The following is an 18,058-nucleotide window of genomic DNA, read 5'->3' as shown; positions in this document are numbered from 1 at the left end:
CTATTCTATCTATCTACATCTACATGTACTCCCTCCGTTCCTAAATATATGTCTTTGTAGGGATTCCACTAGATGGACTACAATTCCTCCTTGCCGCAGCGCTCGAGATCCGCACGATTTGTTCGACGTCGAGGTTGAATTTGGACCTGGCGCCGTCGATTCGCGCCGTGATGAGGTCGTCGAGCGCTGTCGTCATCTCCTTGAGCATGTTGCCGACGGACTTGATGATCTCCTCGCCGTGCGCCTTGAAGCGTTGATCCAGCACCTCGGCGAAGTCCGCACGCAGCAGCTCCTGGATCTGCCGCCCCTCGGACGATAGCTTGTCCATGGCGGCGCTCCGCTGCTGGAGCTTGAAGCACGTGGCGTGGATGTGGCTAGGAATCTCCAGGATCAAAAAGCTCTGAGTACCAGATGTGAGGAACCTACTACCTCCATGAACGAGATCTAGATTTGAATTGGTTTAGCTGTCCTCTCAACCTCCCACACAGCAATTCGAATTACAAATCATACACGCCACACCTTCGCCAGGCCGAAGCCTCCTGTTCCCTTCCTATCCTCTCTGATGTCGATCGGCAGCATTTAAACGCACGCAACCGTTACACCCGCTTAGCGGGCCTAGTTTGGGCTTGCAAGCCACTGGGGAACCTTCTTGCTACTGATGGGCCGGCCTGCTGGGCCGGTACTTGAGTTACCTTCTTCCCGCGCGTCTTCCTGAACAGCTTCATCCTCCGTGTCGATGATCGGGCTGCTGACATCCCCCCGTTCTTGAAATTCGGCTTGTCCCCAAGCCGATGCACGCGGAAATAGCTGGCGCAAAGCATCTTTGTCTTCCCAAGTTGGCGATGTTTGAGGTTCACCACTCCATTCCACCAGGACCTGAGCGATAGATCGATTGTTCTTGCGCCATATACGTTGTTGCAATATTCGCACGGGGACTCGCAGAGCATGCTCAGGTGTAGGAAGTACCTGCTGAACCGTGTACTTGGGGGAAATGAACTGTTTCAGTTGCGAAACATGGAACACGGGGTGTACCTTGCTGTCTTGAGGAAGATCCAGACGATACGCCACTTCACCAATGCTCTCCAACACTTGAAATGGCCCAAAGTATCGAAAGGATAACTTCTAGTTAGTTCTGGAAGCTACAGATTGTTGGACATAAGGTTGAAGTTTCAGAAAAACCATATCACCAGCAGCGAACACTCGATCAGTTCTTTTCTTATCAACTTGCGTCTTCATTCTCTGTTGAGTACGCAGCAAATGTTGTCTGACAGAGGCTTGCACCACAGCTCTGGAATCAAGCCAATGCTGGACATCCTGAGGAGCAATAGTATCTTGAGCTGTAACACCAAAATACCTAGGCTCTTGGCCGTATAGAACTGCAAATGGAGATCTTCCCAAGGACGAGTGCCAATTTGTATTGTACCAAAATTCACAAAGGGATAACCACTTGCTCCATTTCTTGGGGTGAGCTGAGATAAAGCATCTGAGAAAGCATTCAATCTGTTGATTCACTCTCTCAGTCTGACCATCAGTTTCTGGATGGTAGGCAGTGCTCATGTTCAAAGTTACTCCAGTCCTTTTTGTAAGAATTTGCCAGAACTGACTAGTAAACACAGGGTCTCTATCTGATACAACAAACAAAGGCATGCCATGTAATTTGTAGATATTGTCCAAGAAGAGTTCGGCAATCTTAGGAGCATTATAAGGGTGCTTGACTGGAATAAAGTGGCCATATTTAGTGAACTTATCAATGACAACCATAATGCAGTCAAAATGATCAGAAGGAGGAAGACCAGAAATGAAGTCCATAGTTACTGTTTCCCAGGCCTTGTTTGGAACAGGTAAGGGAGATAACAACCCAGGATAATTAATCCTCTCAGGCTTAGCTTTCTGGCAAATAACACAAGATTGCACAAACCCCTTAATGAAAACTTTCATGCATGACCACTTGAACAGAGCTTGAATTCTTTTGTAAGTCACAGGAAACCCAGAATGTCCACCCACTGGAGTAGCATGGAAAGCATTACAGATCTTAGCTTGCAGTTGCACATCATTGCCAATCCATATGCAGTTTTTGTATCTGATTAATCCATTAACCAGTGTATATGAGGGTTTGGATGTTGGGTCCATAGCCAACTGTTGCAACAACTCTTGAGCTTTAGGATCTTGCTAATAGCCATCAACTATTTCTTGCAACCAAGAGGGTTGAGAGGAGGAAATGGTCATGAGCTGAGAGGTAGGGTGAGGTCTCCTGGATAAGGCATCTGCAGCAGAATTGTCAGTACCCTTTTTATATAGAATTTTATAATCGAGGCCCAAGAGTTTGGTGAACACTTTCTGTTGCCAAGGTGTATGCAGCCTTTGATCAGATAAATGAGTCAATCTTTTCTGATCTGTTTTAATCACAAATTCTTGAAACTGCAAATAAGGCCTCCACTGTTCCACTGCCAGGAGAATAGCTAAATATTCCTTTTCATAAACAGATAACCCTCTGTTCTTTGGACCCAAGGCTCTACTGACAAATGCCAAATGATGCCCTTTTTGCATAAGCACTGCTCCTATACCAGTATCACAAGCATTAGTCTCTAGTACAAATGGCGGAGAAAAATCAGGGAGAGCTAGGACAGGTGCTTGCACCAAGGCTTCCTTGAGAGTAACAAAGGCAGTTTCAGCAGCTGGAGTCCACACAAACAGTGTGCATTTCCTTAATAGTTCAGTTAAGGGTTTACTAATCACACCATAGTTTCTTATGAATTTTCTGTAGTACCCAGTGAGACCCAAGAATCCTCTAATTTCTTTTACATTGACAGGAGTGGGCCAGTTCTGAACTGCCAAAATTTTGGAAGGGTCGGTAGAAACCCCTTTGTCACTGATGACATGACCCAAATAAGCAATTTGCTGCTGTGCAAAAAGAACATTTGCTCAATTTGACCTTCCACTGCTTTTCTTGCAAAGTACTGAGAACTTTTTCCACATGTAACAGATGTTCCTTCAAGGTTTTGCTGAAAATCAGGATATCATCAAAGAACACCAGAACAAATTCCCTGAGTGCAGGTAGATCAGAATTCATTGCACCTTGAAAGGTACCAGGAGCCTCAGATAACCCAAAACCCATAACCAAGAACTCATAATGACCTTCATGAGTTTGAAATGCAGTTTTAAACTCTTCTCCTGGGGCCATCCTGATTTGATGATAACCTGCCCTTAAATCCAGTTTAGTGAACTAGCAAGCACCATGCAATTCATCCAGCAGTTCATCTATCACAGGTATAGGATATTTTCCTTTCATAGTTATAGCATTTAGATGCCAGTAATCAACTACCATGCGCCAGGTGCCATCCTTATTCTTGACCATCAGTACAGGTGAGGAAAAAGGACTTCGATTGAGTCTGATCATACCATTTTTCAGTAATTCCTTAACTTGTTTTTCCATTTCTGTTTTTAAGTGGGGAGGCACTCTATATGGTCTGACAGCCACTGGTGTTGCACCTGGTATGAGTGGAATTGTATGATCATACTGTCTCCTAGGTGGCAGCCCCTTGGGTTCCTCAAAAACAGAAGAGAATTTTTCCAACAAGGCTTGTACTTCAGGAATATGAGAACTGTTTTCCTTGTCTTCTGGTTCAATCAATTCTACACTCATAACTGTAAACTTGCAGTCATCAGGCAACACACCATGTAATGTAATCCATTTCCCTTGGGACTGGAATGAAAACCATTTTTGATCCCAATCTATGACCATTGGACTATGGTTTGCCAGCCAGTCAAGTCCCAAAATTCCATCATAGTTACCTAACTGAAGGAATCTGAACTCTGATTTGAATTCATTGTTCTGACAAGACCAACTACATTGCTTAACAATCTGGGAACAATACAGCTTAGCACCTCCTGCTACTGTTACTGTCATAGGTCGAACCTCTTGCACATCTTGCAACAATGCAGCCAAGGAAGAATTGAGGAAGGAATGAGTGCTGCCCGAGTCCACCAGAAATGTGAAAGCCTGACCACAAACGGTAACTTGAAGTTTCATTGTTAATGGAGACGACTCAGCTGAACATGCTGCTGCTGACAGTAACATAAGGTTGTCAGAATCGCTATCAGACGGCTCCTGACAGAATGATGCTGTATTTTGGATGTGTTCAATCATCTCCTGCACTATATGGAGTTGAACATAAGATTTGCATTGATGGTCCCTGGACCACTTCTCTCCACAAGTGAAACATAAACCCTTTGATTTCCTGTAGGTGCGCAAGGTGCTCCACTTATCTTCTGAAGAAGCACTCTTGTTGTTCTCGACTGGCCTCCTGTCAACAGCAATTGAAGCTCTCGGAACTGTTGAAGCAGCTATCATTGTTTTCTTGAACTAAAACTGAGGAGAATTCATTTCACTTAATTCTTCATGGAGCAAAGCTATGTCATAAGCTGTATCTAAATCCTGGGGTTTCTGCAAGGCAACTGACATCCTTACATCCGGCTTGAGGCCATCAATGAAACGAGTGGTATAGTACAGACTATCAGGAACATCCTCATAAGCTGAAAGCTGGTCATATAGTTCCGCAAATCGCTCCACATAATCTGATACTGACGATTCCTGAGCAATTCTGAACATCTGTCTCACCAGAGTCTGATGTTGGTTGCGACCAAATCTGTTCAGCAGCAACTGACAAAACTCTGGCCAGGATAAGTTCGGCGATCTGCGATGTACTGCCTCGAGCCATCTTGCTGCCGCACCATCAAACTGGGACGTGGCGTAGGAAATCCACCTTGCTGCTGGGGTACCCCATAGCTTGAAACAATCCTCGCAACGCGATTGCCACAGCCGCGGATTTGAGCCATCGAAACGCGGTAGTTCCACACGGGGAGCAGATTGGTACAAGTCAGAAACGTCTGAAGTAGCGAATTCGCGAGGGGAAAAATTTTCACGGGGAGAAACGGAATCGCGCGCACCTCTGACCGGAGGAGGCACATAAACTTGATGTGCTTTCCCCCGGCGAAATTTGTCGAAGCCAAGGGGATCAGCCGCCGTCGAATCGCAGTGGCCCCCCAACTTCCTTGATGGCCGATGGGCTTGCCTGCTTGCACGGGACTTCCTCCTTGTTGCAGCGCTCGAGATCCGCACGATTTGTTCGACGTCGAGGTTGAATTTGGACCTGGCGCCGTCGATTCGCGCCGTGATGAGGTCGTCGAGCGCCGTCGTCGTCTCCTTGAGCATGTTGCCGACGGACTTGATGATCTCCTCGCCGTGCGCCTTGAAGCGTTGATCCAGCACCTCAGCGAAGTCCGCACGCAGCAGCTCCTGGATCTGCTGCCCCTCGGACGATAGCTTGTCCATGGCGGCGCTCCGCTGCTGGAGCTTGAAGCACGTGGCGTGGATGTGGCTAGGAATCTCCAGGATCAAAAAGCTCTGAGTACCAGATGTGAGGAACCTACTACCTCCATGAACGAGATCTAGATTTGAATTGGTTTAGCTGTCCTCTCAACCTCCCACACAGCAATTCGAATTACAAATCACACACGCCACACCTTCGCCAGGCCGAAGCCTCCTGTTCCCTTCCTATCCTCTCTGATGTCGATCGGCAGCATTTAAATGCACGCAACCGTTACACCCGCTTAGCGGGCCCAGTTTGGGCTTGCAAGCCACTGGGGAACCTTCTTGCTACGGATGGGCCAGCCTGCTTGGCCCGGTACTTGAGTTACCTTCTTCCCGCGCGTCTTCCTGAACAGCTTCATCCTCCGTGTCGATGATCGGGCTACTGACAGCCTAGGTGCCGTCGCAGCAGAGCATTGACTTCGTTTCCAGCGTGAGAATCTTATATTTTATGCCTCATCCTCTCCTTTTGTGACTAGGGTTTGAAGATTTTTCGAATGCTCTCCTTCACCTCCGATGATTACCGTGTTACCAACTTGTTCTCCATGCCGTCGGAGGTTGTTAATGGTGAAACACCCACCATGTTTTGCGTTGGAGCAGCTCATGTTGTTCACATCATAACTTTTCTATTTTAATTCTTGGTAGAGTTGGGGTCTGATGGGCTAAGCGGCAAGTGTGGTCTCGGGGAAGACGCCGTCAGCAAAGGTGCAAACGAGACGGGCAGCAGAAGCAGTGCAAGAATTCAAGCGGCACAGCTCTTAAAGATCGTCAAGTTATAGTTACACATGACCTGGATGATACACGAACACATATCATACATGGTTGACTTTTGCAACCCATTCATGGATGGACCCACCAGAAAAAAACATGCCATGGATTGATGGGTTGTCATTCTGCTATGGATTGATGGATTGTCATTCCGAGAGCATGGAGGGCCTAGGGAGAGAGAGATTTCACACGTAATCAGTCTTACTAGCTATACCCGCGCCGGCGGCACGCCGCGCCCTGCTGATGGGTAGTCGTGAATTTTTTTCCATGTTCCTAATGAAATTTGCGATGTTGTGTGAGGTGTTGCTGAGTTGCCATTTTTTTCAATCGGTTGTGATTCAATGTAGATCATATGTGTATCAAATTGTATAGTATTAATAAGGCAGTAATGAGGCACTGCTAATAAATTGTCTTGATATATATTTTCAATTGTAAAATACCTCTTCCCACATAACATCTTCAAAATATACTCATTTATTACAGTTTACACTGAAAAGAAAAAAAGAATTGAACAAATAGAACTATTGTCAAATCTGAAGTTAATTCCAGCAAAAAAAAAATCCTGGTTTTGTATATTTTTTCAAAATTCACAAACTTTTTCAAACTTGTGATTTATTTTTGAAATCAATTTTTTTGAAAACCAGGAGTGATTTTCAAATTTGTGATTAATTGTCAAATTCGAGAATGTTCAATTCATGAACATATTTATAAATCCAGAAACGTTTTTCATATTAGTGAAATTTTCTCAAACAATTTGTGAATGTTTTTCAAATCCACAAACTTTTTTCAAATTCCTGAACTTTTTCTTCAAAATTCCTGAAGTTCTTTCAATTTAACAGAAAAAATCATTATTTTTCAAATCTATGAACTTTTTCTAATTTTAAGATTTTTTTAATCCCTGATTTTCTCTCAAAAGTCAATGGTTGAGGGTGAACGGTCAGCAGTTAATGGCCGACCGCTCAAAATGTCAAGCCGAGCTTGGGACGATCCAAGCAAACCGAGCTGCTCGCGTTGGTAGGCTGGGTCCCACTTGACATCCGGCTAGTGCCACTTTAGATTTTGGGTGCTTAAGCGCCAATTAGGAGGTCTTAGACCTAAACTACCTTGTTGGAATCGATCCAAAGAATTTCTACTCTTATACTAAGATCGAACGCATTAAAACCACTCATGGTTTATATCATTCTAGTGTGGCCTCATGTACAGTTGGCATTCATGTTGCAGAAGGAAAAACGAAAGAAAGAATGTTCAATTAGTCGGATATGTTCACAGGTGGATATAACAGGTTCACTGGAAGCATTATGTTTCATAAAATAAATAAATAATTTTAAAACCCAAATAGATCAAATAATCCAATGTTCTGGCTCTTGATATTGGTAACTTGCCATAATATGAAATCATCTAAAGTGCTACTCACCTACATCGACTATAGTTTATATCAAGCATGCAAGTATTGGTAGTGTGAGTTATAGAAAAGGATGGGAGCAACACTATGCGCCTTCAATTTGAGAGCTTGTGCAGAAACGTCGATGGGAAGCTCTATTTCATTAGGCCTATTTGCCACTGCTCTTGCCGTATGCAAGTATTGTTGAGAGGCATGTCCAACAACATTTATTATGTCATCTGACATAGAATGATTGCAAAATTATGGAGCAAGGGAGATACCTAATTGCCTTTTCCTGATAACGGAATCTTAATCCAGGTCCAAGCACTACAAGAAATATGTCAACTTGTGACCACCACTATTGGTCACTGAATGGTCACTGTTTTCAATTTGTGACCTTTTGTGACCAAAAACATAAGGTCAAAAGCTGGCGGTCGTAAACTGACTATAGCGACCTTTCTTCTGGAATGGTCATAGACGTTTATGACCAAAATATGTCTACTGTGGCGTTTTGGTCACTAGCAACCTCCTCAGGCCACGTAGGCATCCAGCGTGGCAATCTGATGTGGCACAAGATTCAGCCCGGTCCAGTTCGATTATCTACATGGGCCTAGCCCAACAATTCGGCCTATTTGTGTTTTTTTCTCATATTAATTTTGGCTAGGTAGATGGGCCAAGCCCAAAAAATTAAGCCTTCTCATTTTGGGGCCGTGGCCTTTTCTGCTAGAAAGTTTTAATTTTTTTGTAATATAAAAAAGGTCCACTAGTCAAATGGGTCCCAGATGTCAGGTACGTTGGTCCCAGCTAGCAAGTTCATATTCTTCATATTTCAATTTAACAGTAAATAAATAACCAGTATTTAAATTGGCACAAACAAAACACACACATAATACTCCAAATATTATCAGCCAGATTCAGTACAGAGCTCCTATTGTACAAATAACATATACTTTACAAGCTCTACACATAATAAGCTCTAACATATACAAGCTCTACAAGCTCTACACGTGATACATTTACAAGCTCTATACATATACAAGCTCTACAAGCTCTACAAGCTGCCCTGGTGTTAACCCTGTAGCTCTACAAGTGTCTTCAATCTTCTTCAACATGGAGCTCCTTCGGTAGCGAGCACAAACTGGGCACCTGCATCATCATAGGAAGGCAATTTTAGATCATAAAAACAAATGTTCCAAGCACAATTTAGAGAAAAGAACCAAGTAAATTTGCCCTCAATCATACAAACAAAGTTTAGAGAAAACCAAACATGAACAAGCACTTATTATGCAGTTTTTAAAGTTTTTAATACATTTATTTTCTATTAGCAAAACTGAATATGCTACTTTCTGATTCATGGCTGCATAGTCCAGCTAGCTACACCAGTTTGATCTCATGCAAAAATTAGAAAGAAAAAAAAGAACAACAAATAAATCAACACTGATTTCTCTAACACATACAGTAACTTGCTGATATAACTTGTATAACTTGTATATTTGTCGACGGAAACCGGGATGCAAAATCATGTTTCAGTCTAGATCAATCTATCATGAGAAAACATGTATAACTCCCACTAGAATTTTTTAATGCAGTTGCGAATTATCCTGAAAACTTGTGCACTTAATGATGGTCTACTGTGTTGCTGTGATGTGATGTGTAGTATGTAGCGCTGACCTGCAACCTATATCGAGCTAGAAGAATCAGGGCAGAAATAAAAAAGAAACGTCAAATGAATAAACACACACACACACACACACACATGTACGTATACTGAGTTTTGATCAGCTGTCCAAAATTCAGTAAGTAAAACAGAGTAGTCTTATCTTATGTAAACAGAGTCTCAATCAGGTGCAGCATACAAATGTACATAAACACATGGACGTCGGTCATGTAGGCTGTGCAGTGATCCTGGATTCTACTAGCACTGCACGGCACTAACTAGTTCAGGCAGCAAAAGAAATTCATGGAATTTGAATTCGCCATCTGCTGCACACGGAGCATTGGAATGGAACAGCTCAACAAATCCAATGGTGCCAAATTACAAGAGCAACTAAGAACCCAACTCAACCATATTCAGAAGCAGACCAACATCTGTGCAACAAGTTCAAAAGCATTAACTGAAGAGATTTCTTTTCAGAAAAGAAAAAAGTAACTGATAATGAAAACATCTTTGCTTAATCCCCATGGATGGATAGGAATAATGCAACCAAGGCCTAAGTACCTAACTACTAGTATCTACTAACGATAGGTACAAATAGCAAGATATATGCATACCGCATACCAGATACAGCATATAATGATCAGTGTGTAGTGTATATATTCTGGTGAGTGTGTAGTGTGTAGTGTATATATTCTGGTTAATGATCAGAATAATTAAGGAAGGCCCTTTCAGTTAGCTAGAATCTTCCTAAGAGATGAGACCATTAGGACTAACTAAATAGGGCACAAAACTCAAATATAAAACAAAACCAGATGCATATGCTGACATCAAGTAGGTGCATAACATGGACCAATCAGCATGAACAGGACTGTAGTTGCTACTACAAATCTTAAGAACACACACTTTACAAACTATCCTACAATATTTTCTTCCGAACATAGTTCAGTCTCTATAAACAGAAACTAAGTCTGTATGTACATGGATCAGTGGATGCATCTATCAACCTTTCTGATGCCAAATGTGTAACATGAGAGTGAGGCAAGTCATGATCCACAAAAGGGACTCACCCCTTTCTGCTTCCTACATGAGAGTGAGGTTGGCCCCCTGCTTGTCGATCTTGTAGACCTTGTACCAGTGCTCGGCGACCTTTGATCCGAGCGCTCCGAACCCGGTCGCTAGCACGACACCTGCAGGCAAAGCAGTAAGCTACGGATCACAACAATATGCATAGGATGGCAACAATAAATATTTGGGCGCGGTAAAAAGGAAAACCCTATAATCCAGATCCCCGGGGTGTGCATGTCAGGTTACTAATTACTTGAGAAACTGGGATCAGTTGGTCTTCTTGGTCTAGAGAGAGGCATAGAAGGCTAATAAGAGCATTTATAATGGGTGGAGTTTACAAGCACAATTAATTAATTGAACTAGAACTGAAAAGGTATACTAGTTACATTTAATAGATGAATGGAATTACCACATTTACTACACAGGGTTCTGCATGATATATCAGGAACATTTTGAACAATCAACATACGTAACCAGTTGTGAGCCATAACAATCGAAACTAAGCAGTAGTGTTTAAAGATGCACTGATATGTTGTTTCTTAAGTCTGAAGTTCCTGGCATGTCCAAATTAGAGGCCATCATCATTATTAAGGAAAATGATACAGCCAAATGTGGGAAAAGAGGGGAACCCCACGCGCATGAGGTTTCCCCAGCCAAGTAACGGACACACCGCCCCACAGCAGATGCCATCACATGGCAGCAACCACCAAATATATCCTGTGATTATTGCTGGTCAATGACCTAATGAGGCAAGGCAATGACAACCATAGCTGGGCTGCAATGGCATCTTGTGAAGCCGGTCGAAAGCATGCTAGTGAGTGATGGTGTACTACTGGACCGGAGTTGTAAGTAATAAAAGAGATGTGCATGTGACATCTCATTTTGTACTCAATAAATATTTTTTTATGGGTATACTCAATAAATATTTGGGATATTGCAATCCGTCTGGTAGCTAGTAAATGGGCGAAATGCTGTTGGCTGTAAAGGGCTTTCTGGGGGTAGCACCGTAGCGATGAAACTGAAATAATGGTCAATAATCCTCCTACATCTACTAGTTGTTCTTAGATGTCCTTGTCTATTCTCTCAAGGAAAAAAGAGAGGACGATGAACTTAGAAGGAGGTGCATTACCTTGGGGTCGCAGGGTACTTGCAGCCGTTGGTGCCTGCAAGAAAAAGGAGCATCATTAGAAATCTAGAACTGTGCGATTGGGGGCAGTCAGGCAAAGAAACGGTGAGTGAATGGATGAGTAGGTGGGTACTTGGGTCGATGGAGGAGACCACGACGGTGCTGGAGAAGACGCAGGCGAGCGGGTTCTGGCCGCTGCGCTGGTAGTCCAGCGTCCTACATTTTCCACAGATCGGTCGCGCCAGTCGAGGCGGAGGACCTATCGGCGCATGGTGCCCTTGCCACCGATGCGGACGGTGCCGGACATCTTGATGAGCCTCTCCTTGTTCATCTGCGGAACCAGGCACCAAAGAAACAACCCGTGAGATCTCCGTCCCTGCGGCGGGGCGCCCGATCTGAGCTCGCGATTTGCGGGAAGGGGTGTGGGAGGAGGAGGGGGACTGACCTTGCCGGAGGGGGTGGGTCGCGGCGTCGGCGCCGGCGGGCGGTGGGCTTAAGCGGGCAGCGGGGAGGGATGGGGGGAGGAGCGGCTGGGGCGGCGGTGCAGGGGAGTCCCGTCTGTTTTGTGGGTGGATTATAGGGTTTTCCTTTTTGCGGCGCAGGGGAGGGAGGACGGGGCGGCGACAGCGGATCTAGGAGCGGCCTGTGTGGGTCGAGTCGATCCAGCAGATTTTGTTGGAGAGAAGGGGAGGGGAGATGCAGATGGTGCGGGTCGCCGGTGTTGGGGTAGAGGGCGGAGGTCGCAGGGGGTCCGGCGATGGGTAGTGGGCGGAGTCGCTGGCGTTGGGGCGGAGGTGCTCGGCAGCGGGGCTGGATTTGGGGGAGAAGAGCAGCAGACAGAGAAGGATCTGGATCGGGGAGAGGGGCGGTGGGGGAGGGGTCTGGATCGGGGAGAGGGAGACGGCAGCGCTTGACCTAGGGTTTCTCGGGAAGGAGGGGGTCGAGGGAGGAAGGGAGAGACGCTGGATCAGTAGGAGGCGGACGGCTCAGATCGAATACAGTGGGGTGATCCGTGTGCTGCGTCCTGATTGGTTCGAAAATGAGCTATTGAAATTTCCTCTTCTTATTGTTAAAAACAAGGGAGGTTTGTGAGGCAGCTACCAAAAATATTTTGCAAAATGGCATCACTAAAATTTTCACTTAAGTTAGACCACCTTTCATCGATGATCATCAATTTGATTGCATTTCCTATCTTTCTAGGTATTTTGAGAAACAGCCAATTCGGCAAGAAACGAGTCAAATTTGAACTACAGGTATGTTATAGTTTGCTATTTATTTTCTAAAAAATCATTTTTAGATACAAAAGTAGCTATTTCATCATAGACAAACCAATAGTTTTGCATTATTAACCACCTAACTAAGAAGGGTCATGCGGGCAAATTTGATCACATTTTGAAATCGGCATAGGAAATTCACAAAAAAAATGAAAAACCTTCGCATTGTGTGATTATACATCTATGAGGATTCATCTTCGAATGGCAAACAATGTTGCCTAAGGAAGTTTTCATTCTCTTTGGACGAAAAAACCATTTTCCATTTTTCGAGTGCCCAAAAGGAGTTCTTTTGTGAAGGACCTCCCAAATAATTGTTGCAAAATTGGACCAAATCCTTTTTCTAAAAGACTAGGCCATATTTAATGCACAATTGACCAAATGGTTGGGTGTCAAAAGTTTTGATCCACCTCTGGTGAAAAAGACAAATTCCCGTCGATTCAGCTGGAAGCGGGTCAAATTTGAACTGCAGCTGCCTCGTAGTTTGCTCTTTATTTTTTCCAAAAATCATTTCTAGGTACATAAGTATCTATTTAATCAGAGAAACACCAACAAAATTCCAAGATTCAACCACTAGTTAGGAACGGTCAAGCCCGCCGTTTTGACCGCATTTTGAAACGGGCATAAAAAATTCAAAAAAAACAAAAAATTGGAAAACCTTCGCATTGTGTCATTATATGTGACCAAGTTTCCAGGAAAAATAATAAACTTGTAATACGGTAATTATTTTAAAAAAGTGTTCTCAGAAATGAGTTATCAAGTGTGAAGATTCATGGCTTTCAAGCCAAATGATCAATCTTATGGCCACATTCATGACATAGTTTGTTCAAATGATCTCATATTGTGCACAAGGGTGCATCTTGGAATTCCAAACAATGTTGCCTAAGGGAGTTTTCATTTTCTTTGCATGGAAAATTCATTTTCCATTTTCCGAGTGCCCGAAATGAGTTTTTTTTGTGAAGGACCTCCCAAATAATTGTTGCAAAATTGGACCAAATCATTTTTCTAAAATACTAGGCCATATTTAATGCACAATTGACCAAATGGTTGGGTGTCAAAATTTTTGATCCACCTTTGGTGAAAAAGACAAATTCCCGTCGATTGAGCTGGAAGCGGGTCAAATTTGAACTGCAGCGGCCTCGTAGTTTGCTATTTATTTTTTCCAAAAATCATTTCTAGGTACATAAGTATCTATTTAATCATAGAAACAACAAAAAAAATTCCAAGATTCAACCACTAGATAGGAATGGTCAAGCCCGCCGTTTTGACCGTATTTTGAAACGGGCATAAAAAATTCAAAAAAACCAAAAATTGGAAAACCTTCCCATTGTTTCATTTTATGTGACCAAGTTTCCAGGAAAAATAATAAACTTGTAATACGGTAATTATTTTAAAAAAGTGTTCTCGGAAATGAGCTATCAAGTGTGAAGATTCATGGCTTTCAAGCCAAATGATCAATCTTATGGCCACATTCATGGCATAGTTTGTTCAAATGATCTCATATTGTGCACAAGGGTGCATCTTGGAATTCCAAACAATGTTGCCTAAGGGAGTTTTCATTTTCTTTGCACAGAAAATTCGTTTTCCATTTTTTGAGTGCCCGAAATGAGTTTTTTTGTGAAGGACCTACCATATATTTGTTGCAAAATTGGACCTAATAAATTTTATAAAATACTAGGCCATAATTAATGCACAATTGACAAAATGGTTGGGTGAAAAAAGTTTTGATCCACCTCTGGTGAAAAAGACAAACTGCCGTTGATTCAGCTGGAAACGGGTCAAATTTGAACTGCAGCTGCCTCATAGTTTGCTCTTTATTTTTTTCCAAAAATTATTTCTAGGTAAATAAGTATCTATTTAATCAGAAATACATGGTTTGATGGCGAGAAATCGAGGTTTGGACGGTGGCCGAGGGCCCCAACTCTAGAGCATGTAAGCTCGCATGCCCGCCGCGTGGTCACCGCGTGACCGTGGCATTGCCATGTGTTCTGGGCGGCCTAGGAATGTCTAGTGGGTTGGGCGCTCCCCAGGTAGGTGCTAGGAAGAAAATCACAACATAAGATTCTCACGAGGAGACCGATCGATGCTCAAACATGAATAAGCAGCCAAGTGTTTGATTTGCGGTACGGGAAATGCACATGGCTAATGGGCGTGAGTTTTGGCTGAGGATGATCAGTTACTAAGAAGACCGTCTTCACAAATTTTCACCTCAAAAGGAGGAGCCTAGGTGGTACTTGCTTTACAAAGTACCACACTGGACATAGATACGAATGTTGAAGCTGGGCTCAAAATAATGAATGGATTGAGTTGGCATTTGGTGGAGGATGGTTATTTGGGCATAGGAAAGCAGTGTAGAAAATGGATACCATTTGGACATGCCAAAGTGGTACTTCCTTCACAAAGTGCTGCTCTGAACAAAATAGGAAAATGAATATTTTCAAATTATTATTGAACTAGGCAAGAATGTTTTGGACATATCTGATGAAGATATGATCCAAAACATTTATGAGAATTTTTGAGGAATTTTTGGAATAACAGAAATATAGGTTGCTTCACAACCTAGGGCAAAAACTGCCACATGGACATGACACATAGGCAAAACTGATGAGATGGCTCCTAGTCATCACAACCCACCACAATCTACAAGGCTATGACCATCTATATTGGTCATTAACAACTAGAAATAAGGCAGCGGACTAGCACTGTTTGCTTTGTGACCATTTCGTGTAAGGAAATTACGACCTTTCTGACCAAAATGGTCGCAATGGTTTAGGGTTTGGAGCCCCCCGAACAGCTTTTGACCAATTGGTCTGAAATGGTCATAGATCTATGACCAATTCTTCCAGGGTCACTGACAGGAGAGATGCTGCAGCACCGGTTCAACATGCTGCCTCTGAGCCAGTGCACCGACGACACTGGCCTATGTTGCATGCTGGTGCTGCCGTGCAGCAAGCCAGCAGCGACCGGTTGCCAAGATCAAGCATATCTGACCTTTTGGGAATTGATCCTGACCGTGGTGGTCACCACTCACCACCGGGCTAGCATGTGCTGCGCCGATCTGGGCAGATGCAGGGTAGAAGGCACAAATACTGAGCAACCTGCAGGACAGCACTGCTGATGCAACACATGAATACTAATTACTGAGCATGTGAAGTGACGCAGCCTGCAGCGCCGTCTCCGGTGAGCAACAACGCGAGCGTGGCCGCAACGACTGATCACGGGCACGGCTAGCCATCGCGCTGCGGTTCCCGCGCACGAGATGGTTGCGTACAGATGGGCGCTACATGACCCGACCCGTGATCACGGCTTTGGTGGCGTCATGGAAACGAAGAGCCGTGAGATGGCGACATGGCGCATAACATAAGCATGGGCACATAGTGCCTATAACCTTTGGTCGCCTCATGAGTCACGAACAGCGATGACTGCAATGTCACAGTTGCCTCCATGCGCACCCAGGATCCACCCGCACCGAAGCGGAGGGCCATTGTGGGTCGGTCGCGATCGTGCCCAAGACGAAGGGGACATAGTGTCCCCGGAGTCGGGGGTCATGGCGCTGAGGATGTGTTGTTACGGGTGCGTGAGGCGGACGGGCGGAGACGACGTCGTCGGCGCTGCGGGTTGCAGCTCCCTATGGGGACCTTGTTGGAGGTCTGCCATGGCGCAGCCGGCGACGGCATGGACGTCGCCGGGTTGGTGACTATGGTGAAAACCATGTACAAGGTAGCGGCAATGGAGTCCACCGGATCTGTGAGGCCCACTCCAGCGGCGCAGGGCCTCTGCCCTGGCGGGTGTGTAGGCATATGCCATCACCGCGTACCTAACGGCCTCGCTTGTTGAGACTCCGCGGCACCTCTGGACGTTGGAGCATGGGGTGGAACGGCCAGGCGAGACCGAAAATAAAGCGGGGTAGAGGAGAGGGGGTCGAGGTGATGACGACGGACATGAGGTCGATCTAAATGGCCGTGAACTTCAAGCGTCGACGGGTTGGACGGGCAGCCACCTACACTCTGTATTAACGAATACGTAAACAAACTAATAAAACATACCAACGCACGTAGAACGCGGCGGACGGCGAGCATCACGACGGCCCTGTCGCGATGAATGAGCCCCAGACAATTCATCACCGACGGCAGTCTCCCCCATTAACGTTGAACGATCTTCAGTTAGAACAGAACGGCCGCCATTGCGCACACGGTTGATAACGGCTGCCCGGATTTAGGAGGACGACCCCGACGGCCTCAACCAACACGAACAGAGCTACAACAAATCATCGGTAAATGCAGGCGCAAAGGAGCAAGAACCACAGGCCGCAATGGAAGAAGCAATGGCAGGAAAGGTTCATATTTAGCAGCTTGGAGGTAATATTTTTTTCAGAAACAACCCCGAACGACCCGGAGAGGCAACGACCAGAACACGCGATGGAAGAACCAACGATGCATGTGCAATGGGGCGAAGCCAAATTGCAAACAATGACTCACGTGGCATCCTCCTAGTAGAACAAAAGAATATGCGAGAAGAGTGGACGAACCTGCCGTATGACACGCACGCATGCAGGATCAGCATGCACATCCAACATGAAAACGCCAAAGATCACGTAACCAAATCAACGAATCAATCCAGGGCGCGCATGCAGGTCAACGTGAACACACTGATCCATCCCACATGCACACCGATGGAAAACTCGGCACAAATCCTGTGGAGGACCTGCTGGAGCCACCCGAACAAATCCACACAGCCACATCCCCGGTAAATAAGCTGTCATCTCCCCATTGGTCCGATTAGCACTGTTTAAAAAACTCAAAAAAAACCCAGATAAATGAAACTAAGCTTGGTGTAGTATATTTAAAATTTAGAATTAACGTGACAGGTTTTTATTGGCCTGATTTAGGCTGTAAAAAAAGTAAAAAAAAATCAAACAAGAAACTCAGTGAGAAATAGGGTGAAGAAAAATTGCAACACACACCCATAATTGTACACGCCGATGGAGAGGAAGTTGAGAAAAATTGCAACTAAACGCTATGTCCACACACCAGATCCTACCCCGCCACGTCCCAAACAAATATACGTGTCACCCATACATAGGTCCCTAAGTCACTTTCATCCAAGTGGCCAAAAGTGGAAGCAAAATCCTTGCCAGGTATAGTGGTTTGGGTATGTAATTAATGTAATAGAGGTGGCAGTTTTTTATTGGGCGAAATTAGAGGAGGGAGGCCCACCCAATTGAATTCATGGGGATGGAGAGATTATGTAGCATTTTTGGATTTCATAGAAGAGAAAGATTTTCACAGCAGAAAAGAGAGAGGGAGGGAAGGAGGGAGTTTTTTCTTTCGAGAAGTTATCATGGGAGGAATTGAAAGAGAGATTTGCGGGAGAATAGTGGAAAGAGATATTTTAACGGGAGTAAATGAGTTGTTATCACAGG

The 18,058-nt window shown here is 44.5% G+C and overlaps 1 protein-coding gene across 1 annotated transcript; it reads right to left on the bottom strand.

The window, feature by feature from the left end:
- Positions 1–8,417: 8,417 nt before the first annotated feature.
- On the bottom strand, positions 8,418–16,934 carry LOC123082900 (uncharacterized). Its single transcript, XM_044505110.1, has 4 exons — positions 16,683–16,934; positions 11,369–11,402; positions 10,242–10,361; positions 8,418–8,663 (listed from the first exon to the last, which is right to left on the bottom strand). The coding sequence occupies exons 1-4, from the start codon at positions 16,777–16,779 to the stop codon at positions 8,543–8,545; spliced, it is 372 nt and encodes a 123-aa protein (XP_044361045.1). The 5' UTR covers positions 16,780–16,934; the 3' UTR covers positions 8,418–8,542.
- Between the last annotated feature and the right edge of the window lie 1,124 nt (positions 16,935–18,058).

This window comes from Triticum aestivum, chromosome 4A (assembly GCF_018294505.1).
Source record: "Triticum aestivum cultivar Chinese Spring chromosome 4A, IWGSC CS RefSeq v2.1, whole genome shotgun sequence".
In the NCBI taxonomy this organism is placed as follows: domain Eukaryota; kingdom Viridiplantae; phylum Streptophyta; class Magnoliopsida; order Poales; family Poaceae; genus Triticum; species Triticum aestivum.
Note: the sequence above shows the minus strand (reverse complement) of the source record. Positions and strands in the feature narration are given on the sequence as shown.

Coding starts and splice junctions, on each gene's coding strand:
- LOC123082900 (XM_044505110.1), bottom strand. CDS start 16,779: ATGGGGGAGACTGCCGTCGGTGATGAATTGTCTGGGGCTCATTCATCG. Junction 11,403..16,682: donor GCCGCGTTCTACGTGCGTTG/GTATGTTTTATT, acceptor TTTTTCTTGCAG/GCACCAACGGCTGCAAGTAC. Junction 10,362..11,368: donor AAGTACCCTGCGACCCCAAG/GTAATGCACCTC, acceptor CTTTGCCTGCAG/GTGTCGTGCTAGCGACCGGG.